Source organism: Salvia hispanica, chromosome 1 (assembly GCF_023119035.1).
Source record: "Salvia hispanica cultivar TCC Black 2014 chromosome 1, UniMelb_Shisp_WGS_1.0, whole genome shotgun sequence".
Classification (NCBI taxonomy): domain Eukaryota; kingdom Viridiplantae; phylum Streptophyta; class Magnoliopsida; order Lamiales; family Lamiaceae; genus Salvia; species Salvia hispanica.
Window position 1 is genome coordinate 33,404,592 of NC_062965.1, and position 12,211 is coordinate 33,416,802.

At 32.0% G+C, this 12,211-nt stretch overlaps 1 protein-coding gene across 2 annotated transcripts; it reads left to right on the top strand.

Moving 5' to 3' along the window:
- Window positions 1-743: 743 nt before the first annotated feature.
- Window positions 744-7,822, top strand: LOC125201662 (protein NUCLEOLAR COMPLEX ASSOCIATED 4-like). Of its 2 annotated transcripts, none has more exons than XM_048099867.1 (15): window positions 744-1,167; window positions 1,235-1,327; window positions 1,461-1,537; window positions 1,799-1,851; window positions 1,970-2,018; window positions 2,956-3,050; window positions 3,640-3,671; window positions 3,769-3,870; window positions 4,261-4,319; window positions 4,403-4,577; window positions 5,516-5,689; window positions 6,129-6,270; window positions 6,962-7,019; window positions 7,127-7,232; window positions 7,339-7,822. In XM_048099867.1, exons 1-15 carry the CDS (start codon window positions 802-804, stop codon window positions 7,483-7,485), a joined length of 1,728 nt encoding a protein of 575 aa, XP_047955824.1. In that variant the 5' UTR covers window positions 744-801; the 3' UTR covers window positions 7,486-7,822. The 2 variants fall into 2 exon arrangements, with proteins under 2 accessions (XP_047955824.1, XP_047955826.1); XM_048099869.1 differs by having other exon boundaries at window positions 3,643-3,671.
- Window positions 7,823-12,211: the final 4,389 nt, after the last annotated feature.

The window sequence follows — 12,211 nt, forward strand, 5'->3', positions numbered from 1 at the left end:
TAAGAGTTGTGCAGGTGAGCGAGATGATTAAGACGGCGGCCGTGTCAACAGCCAGGGTGCTTTTCTTCAGCAGCTTCTTTGCCATGGGATACGGGCCAATCCCAAACATTGTGTGCTCAGAGATATTTCCAACAAAGGTCCGGGCCATCTGCATGCCAATCTGTGCCCTCACGTTTTAGCTGTGCAACAACATAGTCACCTACACATTGTCGTTGATGCTCTCCTCCATTGGGTTCACGGGTTGTTTCAGCATCTACGTGCTGACGAACATAATATCTTGGGCTTTTGTACACTTGAAGTCATTCTAGAGTTCTTCGCCATCGGTGCAAAGGCAAAAAAGAGTGGTGACTGATGCTAGTAACTTGAAACTTTGATGATAATCGTACTCCATTAGTTTTAGCCTATGCTAGTGGATAAAAATATGTAGTACGAGTATAATAATTTTAGTATGCCATATTTTTCAAGAGTTATTAAAAAGGACTTATGTTCATAGTTTCTAAAAAGGACTCATTTTCATATTTTGTTCAATTCAAATTCAATATTTTTAAACACATTTTTTTTACTACTCTCAACATTGGAGTGTGTAATTTGGGTCCAATAAATTAGAATCGAACTAATTATTTTGGGGTCAGAAGATTAAATCAGCCCAAAATGTAATTTGGGCCTGATAGAAAATGGATACAAAATAAAGTAAACAACACAAAAGGACAAAGCCCTATTTCCTACATAGATTCGAATCCCTAAACCCATAAACCCATTCATCTCTGTCGCCTCAGTACCAGTTTCCAACCGGCAGCAGCCATGGCGTCCGTCGCATCGGAGAAGAAGAAGCAAAAGAAGAGAAATAAGCATAGTCTATCCGAGTTGAAAACCATGGGACAGCAGCTGCTGACCTCTAGAGCTCACGTCAATAACCTCCCCCTTCTCCTAACCTTCATCAACCCCAACTCCCCGCCACAATACGCCCTCGAATCTCTCCTTTCTCTCCAATCCTTCTTTACTCCTCTCATCCCCAAGCTCCCTTCTTCCTCGTCCAGGCATCCCGATTCCGACCCCAACCCCGACCCTGAATTCATTTACCTCACGTGGCTTCGCTCCAAGTTCGACGAGCTCACGCACTCCCTCATTGATCTCGTCGTCTCCTCCCAATCCGACGGTGCTCTTCGGGTACAATTACTCATCAATTTTTTATTTTCCTAGACTTTATCAGTGACTGATTATCTCTTTTATGCAGGAAGTTGTGCTTGATTCAATAATGGAATTTGTGAAAGTCGGCAATGCGGGAAAGTTCAATACTGCTATTTATCACAAGCTTCTCCGTGCTATTGTAAGTTTGGTTTCATATTCTTTCCTATTTGTGGTTGTTTTCTTTTTCATAATCTTCTGTCATCCATCTGAAATTCATATTAAGTTCTTGGTTGTTGATTCATATCTACTTTTGAATGGTCTTATCCTTGAAGGTTCGGTCTGAACTGGGTGTTGATGACATTGTACTGGATATGCTATCAGAGAAGTATTTCAATTACGTTGATGTTAGGTAAGTTCCAAATTTCTCGAGCACATCTTTCGACCAATTGCACTCGATGAACATTAAAAGTAAGATGTAATGCTATCAATGATCACGTTTGAAATTCTGTTTTACACTATACTGACTGCCGAAGAAGTTCCACATTTTTAATCCTGTGATTTCGTTATTGCTCAAAGTGTTGCACCTATTTTTAGGAGCATTTTCTCTCCTCCCCTCCTGTGAACATACTTTCTGCCGAACCTCATTTCGTAGTAAAATTGTACTGTACAGGCTCTATACTTGCAGTTCCTTTGAAAAGCTGGCTCGGACTTTGGAGAAAGAAGGTCCGTTCTCTTTATACTATTATGATGCTCATCAATGGGCATAGAACAAGTGATATCATATGTCCTTAATAGAGCCATATTTGTTTCTCGGTTAATAAAATTGTGTTCTCCGTGACAGAAAACAAAGAAGCAAGCCAAGATGCGAATGATTTGCTTTCAAGACCAAGGTTAGTGAATGTTTTCTCATGGAAGTTGTTGTCTGAAATGACTGGAATTGGTAAAGTATACTCCCTCCGTCCCAGCCTAATTGAGACATTTCTATTTTGGCATTGGATGGAATTTAGGTGGTGTTGTTTAGTTAATTAAGTTATTGATAGTAAAGTAAGAGAGAGAATAAAGTAAGAAATAGAGAGAAAGAATTGAGTAGGAGAGAGGATAAAGTAAGACAGATAAGAAGATAAAGCTAATTATTGCTAAAAGAGGAAACATCTCACTTAGGTTGGAACATATCAAAAACGAAAACGTCTCACTAGGCTGGGACAGAGGGAGTAGTATATATTCAACATTGATTGAACAGTTCTATAGAACATATAGTTGTTTACTTATGTAAAGCTCAGCATTACTATTGTAGATATTTCCCTTTCCACAAGTTGTTATAATTTGGTAGAAAATGCTCAAACAATAGTCAAGTGAGGGTAATTATAAGTAACAATATTTGCCCCCCACATATCTCATTACAACCATGGCCGGAGTGAAGAGGTGCTAATTATAAGTAACAAAGAACATGCCCATGCAGCACATAGCTCATGCACCAATTAGCATTAAATATTGTCAATCAAGATAGAACCTGGTTTCTCCTCCTTTTAAGCAAGTGTTAATGTGCTAAAACTCTCTTCAATTTTGGTTCTGTACCCGTGGAAAATCCATTGCATGCAGGAATTGCATATGCTGCAAGATTAATTTTCTCAAGGTCACTGATACTTTATACATATAAAGAGTTGTACATTTCAGTTAAAGAACACTCCTGGAAAATAAAGGAAATTTATCACCTGTTAGATTAAGATATATGATAGCTGAGAGGTGGTGTTTGGTGATACATTTTCTCTATTTTCATATATTCTAACTCTTTATGTGCTTATACTTATTTTCCTGTTGTATATGTAGCATCGAGCTTTCCATTCAAAAGATGTATAAGTTATTAGCCTGCATCCAACCGTTGGAAGCTGTACAGGAGAAGTTAGAGATGTGGAACGATTCAGGTAGTTTTATGGCATTCCCATTGCTAATTTATCATGTCATTTGAGCTTTGTGGTTGATGCATCGTAGTATTTTACTATACGACTTTTGATTAAATTGGCATTTGAATTGATGGTAAACATTTCTCTACTTCCATTGATTTCTTTATTCTGATTTAAGAATTGAGGTGGCCATTTCTTCTTTCTGACTGCACGGAAACACTATGAGGATGCAAGAGAGTAAATAGATCACTCCTCTTCTTCTGTTGATAAGCTGGAACAATCACCAGGCTATTAGATAAAATATGCCGATTTGGTTGTAACAGTTCACTATCCAACAAAGATTGTTGTGGCAAATATCTTGTTAAGTTAACAGATTTTGATATTTTTATGTTAGTACTTGCCCCATTTTGTTGGTTTTGACATTCCTAATGATAATTTGAGTTGTTATCAAGGAGAAGCATTGAACGCATTTTACTTTTTGAACATGGTGCACTTCGCACATATTTAAGCTCTGCAAGCACTTCAGTTACTTGCAAGTTTCCAATGCATCTTAATCATCTTAATGAACATTTTGCTAACAACAGTGTTGTTTCCTTTTCTCTGCATATAGCAGGAACTTTACTTGGGAAAAACAATGACAAGGTAAGTTCTCCGGATGAATTTTAGAACAGTGGTTATGATCTTTACTAGTATGTTTTGCTTCTCCCTACTAAGCATCCCCAATATTGGAACTTCACAGGTTTTATCTTCCAAAAATGTTGCAAAGAAAATGAAACTGAAGTTTACTAAAGCATGGATTTCATTCCTCAGTTTGCCTCTTCCTCTTGATGTTTACAAAGAGGTAAGGTTAAGTATGAATGTCATAGGGTCCATGAACTGCTCTACATTGAATTCTTTCATTTTAATATTTAATCTCAAATACATTTCTCTTTACCATTTTGGTTTATAAGATGCATTGATGCTCAATGAGTTTTATCAATAAGTAACATCCTTCTATGAATATCGTTTTAAATTTTAACCTATTTTGTCTATTTATTTTCGTACATTTTTTATATTATAAATTCATTACATAACACATTAAGACCTGAATTCCACCAAATCTGTATACTTCATCTCCTTTCCCATGATATCTAGAAAAGTCAATATTTGGGTTGGTCATGACAGTTGTCTATGCTATTTTCTTTGTTTTTACTTTTTAAATGGATAACTTATATATTTACTTCATGTACAGGTTCTTGTAACACTTCACCAATCTGTCATTTCTCACCTCTCAAACCCAATCATGCTATGGTAAATTGCACTAACCTTTGTCTGGTTTTGTCTAATCAAAATTTCTCATACTTAATGGATATTGTGGTGTTGTTCATCTGCAGTGATTTCTTGACACGATCCTATGACATAGGTGGTGTTGTGAGTGTCATGGCTCTCAGCAGCCTGTTTATACTGATGACACAGCATGGCCTTGAGTACCCCAACTTCTATAATAAACTTTATGCTCTGTTGGAGCCCTCAGTGTTTATGGCAAAACATAGATCAAAATTTTTCCAGGTAAGTGATATACAATCTCATTGAATTTGTATTTTATTTTATGTGGATCTTTTAAGCTAGCTACTGCTGGTTGTTGAACTTGACTTCGAGAGTAGTTATGGCCAAGTTGTACTCATCTTTAGAGATGTTGAAGAGGAATGGTTGTAGGCATGTATATGAGATATCAAATGTTGATATGCTAATACTTGCAATTTTTCAAAGCTACTGCCCTTTTCTTCCTTGTCTTTATAATTTTGTTCATCTTACTAAAATACCTTGCGAAACTATTTAGGATGTTTGGATTAAACACTTAGTTTATACAATAGTCCCCTGATAATGTAGCTGAGGTGACCAACCAAAATGGCTTTTAGTCCATGGTAATGATGAGCAAAAACTATGTAAAGGTGATTATGTAACCTCTTTGACTATTCTGCCAATCCTTTTAAGAATTTCTGTATTCAAGAACTTAGCGAATTCATTTTTAACCGACATGGACTGCACAACGGGAATGAAAATCTCCATGGCATATGTAAGGACCCCTAGAATGTGGTACATGGATGAATTGTCCAAGTCTTTTGAACTAGGTAGTAGGTACACATACTTTCACTTGGATCATTGCCATTTTACTATCAAAAGTAAAGAATGGTTTGTACTGTCTGGATGGTGGGATTTTGATAAAAAAAACAATTTAGCGAATTGTTTGAGAATTCATGAATTTACTTTAAAAGCCGTAAGGCTGTAAAAACTCAGCAGAACTTTATTTAATTTCTTCTATTTGTACTGTTTTTCTAATTTATGGTGAAAAAATGTAACTGTTCCTATCACTGCATGTGTGCTTAAAATATGCCTGATGCACAGTGTGGAAAAGATTAATGCCTTTGTACTCTTTATAAATAGTTGTTCTTTATCAGACAGCTCCATAGTGCTAATTTCATATTTTTGTAATATGTTATCCTCAGCTGTTGGACTCGTGCTTGAAATCATCACTGCTTCCAGCATATCTTGCTGCTGCTTTCTGCAAGAAATTGAGTAGACTAGCACTGTTTGCTCCTCCTTCAGGAGCACTTGTCATCATTGCTTTGGTTCACAACCTTCTACAAAGGCATCCTTCAATTAATTTTCTGGTGCACAGGGTAAGAGCAATCATGTTTTCCTTTTGTTTACCCATTTTTTGGATTATATCAGTGGAGATCTCTACTTTGTGTAATTTTTACCCTTTTTCCATGAAAGCCAATATCCGTTGTGCACTCTATGATAGCTTCTCTGAATGAACAGGCCAGAAACCTGTAAAACTTTGTACTAAGCAGTTTTAAAATATACATACATTTGTATGCATTCCATGACATGAAGACAGTAATTCTGGAAATATTCAACTACCTGTAAAAGCTTTCGACTGCTAGAGTATGTAATTAGTCTATCAATCATGTTTGTATGATAGGATACTGACCTTACAATCCATCCTCATGTCTAGACTCTTGCAAAGAGCAGAGAATTGTCCAGTGTAGCCCGTTCTTGTGCATTCCATAGATTTATTGACATGACTTAGTGATGCATAATATACCCACTGTGTAGGAAATGGGTCTGGATACTGCAATAGATACTTCCGAAGATAAAAACAGTACTGATGGCGCGAACAAAGATTTGTTTGAAGAGAAACCAGGAATTGATCACTTCAAAAATGAAGAAAATGATCCCAAAAATACCAATGCTATCAGTAAGCTTTCTTCTATTTTATTTGTGTTGCTTGTATATATACATTACTGCCACATATGCCTGCTGTTATTTCCTCTTCATCTCATTGCTATTCTTTATTTCTGGTCTAATTATCATTTGTTGAATGAAATTCTGTCTCTCTTTTGTTCAGAGACTATGAGTTAGGGATTCTGATTTTTTTACATAGTTCTCAACAGCTGCGATACAATCTTATCTTATCCCCCAGCAAGGGAGAAAAGGAAAAAAGAAAACCCAAGCCCTCATCCCACCCATCTAAATACATAAAATCCCAACATCATAAGAATAATAAAAACAAAATTTTAATACCACCCTTTCTGATGCTGCGATATATCCAAGGTGGTTGCACTTTTCATGCTGGGTTATGTTGCCATGAATTTTTAACTTAGTCATCTTCTAGAATGACATGAATTTTTGGAAATGGATTAAATCTAAAGCTAAAGATGATCAAATTTATGATATAGAAACTAGTGACATCACTACAAATCTTTTACAGTTCAAGTCTGCAATGGTATGCAAATCAGGTCTCATCACTAATCTAAATGTCCATGTAATGCTTATTCCCTGAAGCAAACCTTTCGAGGATGTGAACTGAATTGTACTTCATTTCGCTTGTAGCTGATTATGTTATTAATAGAAAACTGATATGCATAATTTTGGCAATGACTGAGCAGGAAGCTCTCTCTGGGAGATTGACACTCTTCGACATCATTACAGCCCTCCGGTCTCAAGGTATGCGCTAAATTCACTGTTTTCTGTCTATTGCTACTGCCTGTATCCTGGCCATGTCTTCAACTTTCTTGCTACTGTTGACTTATGTATTCGTCTCATGTGACCAGATTCGCTTTGTCTGTGTTGAATGATTTGGCTGTAAGAAGCAGAATTCCTGAAATTGCAGTAAGCGATTTTAGTTCGGGATCATATGCAACCATATTTGGTGATGAGGTAATTAATCAATCCGCTTCACAAGATCTTCTGAATCACTTGGGGGAGTTATTTGATATTCTTTGGTGTAAAGACATTATTAGTAATTGTTTTGGAAACCTTACAGATTAGGCGAAGGGTCAAACAGGTGCCGTTGGCATTCTACAAAACGACTCCTGCATGTCTGTTTTCGGAGTTGGATTTTCCTGGTTGGACATTCAAAGACGATCACCAAGATACATCTGCAAAACGGAAACGTGTCGATTCAGTATAGAATGTTATTTTTAGTTTTTTATTTCTGAGCAAGAAATTTTGATCCCTTTGTTTAATGATTGAACCTCATAGTCGAAAGTGCTATACCAACAGGATTAGGACCATGTGATGAAGCAACGTAGTCTTTGTACGAGATGTAAAGATTTCTAATCTCCAATGTAGTATCTGTACAAGATGTAAGAATTTCAAATCTCCAGCTCTGTAGACCCTTTGAAATGGACATCCATTATTTTGCTTCAAGAGAGTTTATGAGAGCATGTGCAGTTCAGCCAGACATGTGGGTGCGATGTGGCACACAAAAGCACTTAACATTAATTGAATGTATTATCTTTGTTTTATTGTCCCTCCTCGTCTTGTCATAAGTGTGTTTATAATTTGGATTCAAAATTTAAATAAAATGATGTGCTATTACTTTTTTACTAGGTGGAGAAGGTGGAGAAAGAAAGAAATAATAAAATAAATGAGAATAAAGTGAGGTGAAAGAAATGTATTACTTCGTCCATAATAATTTGTCACCATTTAACCTGACACGTGTTTTAAGAAACAATAATGTTATGTGACCACATTATGGCCAGCCATAAACTGGTTTAATAGCAAAAAAAACCGATTTACTTAAAATTTCCGGTTTAGTATTACTTGATTTTACTTTTATATCCTTTCAATATTTGGAAGAGAAATTGGCGGTCTCGGTTCTTCTCCCGCCAGCATTAACACAAAAATTAAACTTTTCGTATGAGTTTAGTTCGATATGAAGCATAGCAAATAAGTGTTGATTTTTTTACTTAAGCTAGAGCTGAAGGAGTTGTCGAGCAGGATGATGAGAAGCTGGCCGTCGTTGAGTATCTGGGCGCATGGTCGCCCTACATAACTTTGACGTTTTGGTTGAAATTCACGATCGATGCAGCTGCTGATGTTTTGGTTTTCTGGAAAATTTCGATGGATTTCTTAAATGTTTTTCGTGAAATTGTTTTGCATTATCTGTAAATTTCGATAAATCAATAGAAAGAGTTTTGATTGTTTTTGAAGAAGTGTTGTTGCAGAAAAATGGATATGGCGTGCGTAAAGCATTGGAACAAGAGACAAGGAGGATGTGTGAATAAATTGATTTTATGGTCAATTCTAATTTTCAATTTTGATAAATTTATTCATCTTGATAAATGTAGATGTTGTAGATAATTAATTAAAGCAACATGCTTGTATTTAATCAAGCACGATTAATCATGCCATTAATGAAGCATGCTAACAAGAGAGAAGGAGGATATTATTTCAAATTTAAATTTAAAACTATTCTCTCCCCGTGAGAGGTACTACTAATTAGTTAGTAGCACAATTTTAAATCAATACAATCAGTAGTAACTCAATCACAATGTAAACAATAAAATTTAATTCTCAATTGAATTTAAAATTCAACTCAATTGTCTAATTTTGCAAAAGGTAATATATATCATTTTATTTGTTTAAAATAATAGTAATAAATTTTAAGAAAAATACAGAATACAACATAATACTTATTACTTAAAAATTATCGATTACAATTAAAAATAGCTATAAAAATAAACAACAAATAATCCTTAAATAAATTTGGTCCAATATAATAATCTAATAAATTAAGAAGGTTGATGGGATTTTGAATTTATATTAATCAATTAAAATCAATCAAGTAACTGAAATAATAACAAAACAGTAACATTTGACATAATAATAATTCAAAATTTATTAACAAAGTAACAATGATAATAATCATATAAACAAATAAACACATTGATTTAAAAATTAAGATAACAGATTACTCAACCGAATATAGATTAGTTTGATATTTAATTGAAGCTATATTGAAATGAACAAAATTTAGTGGTTAGTTTCGCTTAAATATAAGATGCAACTAAACTATTCAATTAATTTAGTTATAATTGAATAATTTAGTAGTGCTTAGATTCACTTAAATATAATGCAACCAAAATATTCAATTGAATTTAGAAATAATTGAATAATTCAATAGTGCTTAGATCCATGTAAACACACTACATAACTAAATAATTCAATTAAACTTATAAGTAATTAAGCACGTAATCAATTGAACAATTCGAAAGTGATTAGATTCATTCAAATATACGACGTAACTAAATTAATAATTCAATTGAACTTAGTGTAAAGTGTAAACTGAACAAATATTTAATTGAAAATTTCAATGGTGCTTAAATTCACTCGGTTATAAAGATGCTACTAAACAATTCAATTGGACTAGGAGTTAATTGAACATAGAATCAGTTGAGTAGTTCAGATAGATTCATTTGATTGTAAGATGTAACTAAAAAGTTCAATTGAACTTAGAGTTATTTGAACATATAATTAGTTAAGCAATTCAATAGTGTTTAGATTCAATCGATTATAAGATGTAACTAAACAATTCAATTGAACATAATCAATTGAACAATTCAATAGTGATGAGATTAACTTGAATTGTGTTTAATCTAAATTCACCTTAATTGTCCAATTACATCTAAAACTAGAATATAAAAGGCAAGTAGATTAATTTGATATACTTGAGATTTTTAATATATACTACTCGATTGAATTGAATTTTAGATAAAAATAGAACAATTTAATATAGTGTTTAGATTCATATCAATACTATAATGGGTAAAGATAAATTCACAAACATTGTATATACAATTTGCCCTTATATTTTAAACCGGTTTTAATTTAAACCGATTTTTTTATTAAGTATTATTTTCTTACTAAATTACCCTTTTTATAAAATATGGAAAATATGAAAATGTGGAAGATGTCATTTATATATGGAAATTTTATAAATTAAGATAATTTAATGGTAGACAAGATTGTTGCTTATGCATATGTTTTAACAAACGAATATAGTATTTAGCACTAAATTATCGTTAAATTCATAATTATAAGATTACATATCTTAAAATTTTTATACTTATAGTAATTTTTTGTGCATTAACAGTAAAATGATGAAAACAAAAAGAAATTACTTTACAATTTTAAATTAATCTCATTTAGTACAAATTTAAGAAAAAAAATAAAAGAAAAAAAGGACTAAGCCCCAACGTAGCTTTGGATATTACATTACTATATGTCAATTTTAAATATATAAATAAATAAATAAATAAAATAGTAAAGACTAAAAAGAACGTGGATATTATTTTACTGAATGATCATATTAGAAAATTAAGTATATACATGCAGTCGTCTATATATAAAACTTAAAATTTCAGTGGTAATTTAATAGCAAAATAATTGGATGTGAATGATTATTAATCTCACTCCATCATATTAAATGTCACAGGATTTTAATAGTACTATTGTTGTTTTTTTTAGTTAAATAAAGAAAGAATAAATTAAAATTAAAGAGAAAAAAAAATACAGAAGATGTTATTTCTGGTTTATAAAATGTGTCATTTTCAGTGGATAATAAAATAACATTTTATGTTTAATGGGACCTCATACATTGATGTCTAAACTCCTTGCCGCTAGGACAAAAGCTCTGGACGATGATAACACTAAGAATTTGAGTATACATACATTGTTTTTTTTATAACTTAGAATTTTAAGAAATATTTAAAAATAAAACGATTGCATGTGAATGACTATTGTTATTTAATTTGACAACACTAAGAAATTATATAATAATAAAATAATTGGATGAGAATGACCGTTATTATTTCATTAAATGATAACACTTAGAAATAAAGTATATGCATACGTAGTTGTTTTTATTAACTTAGAATTTTAAAGATTATTTATTAATAAAATAATGAAATGTGAAAAACTATGATCATTTCCTTGAATGACGACACTAAGAAATTAAATATATACGTTTACATAACTTATAATTTTACTTAATATTATTAAAGTAATTAGATGCGAATGATAATGATTATTTCGTTGGATGACAACACTAAATATATATACATGTTGTCGTTTAACTTAGAATTTTAAAGAATTTAATGAAGAAATAATTGAATAGGAATGACTATGATTATTTTGTTGGATGACTAAGAAATGAAGTATATATATATATGTAGTCGTTTTTTATAATTCAGAATTTTTATAGATTATTTTATAATAAAATAATTGGGTGTGAATAACTATGACTATTTCATTGAATAATAGCACAAAAAATTAATTATATATAAATGTAATCGTTTTTATAACTTAATTAGAATTTGGAATTATAAATAATTGGATGAGTATGATTATAGTTATTTTGTTGGATGATAATACGAAAAAATTAAGTATGTAAACATGTATTTGTTTTATAACTTAGAATTTTGAAGATTATTTAGTAACAACTTAACCTGATAGTGAATGATTATTATTTCTTCATCGAATGATAATATTAAGAAATTGAATATATATGCATATAGTTGTTTTTGTAATTTTAAATTGTAAAATTATTTCATGATAAAATAATTTGTTGTCAATGATTATTAGATAGTGATTAAAAATTAGTACGTATTTATCAGTTTTTAGCAAACTCAAACGGTAAATAATTTTTTGTATTAGTGTGTGAATATCAAATAAAATTCTCCATTTGTAAGTCAATTCAAATGCTTTTACAGTAGTACTGTATTTTGCAAATTTGAAGAATGTTAATCTATAATATTTTTCTAAAAGTATTGTAATTTTTTATTAAATTTATTTTAATTTATTCCTAATCATAATATTCATCCGACGAAAATCATGAAATCATGAACCATATG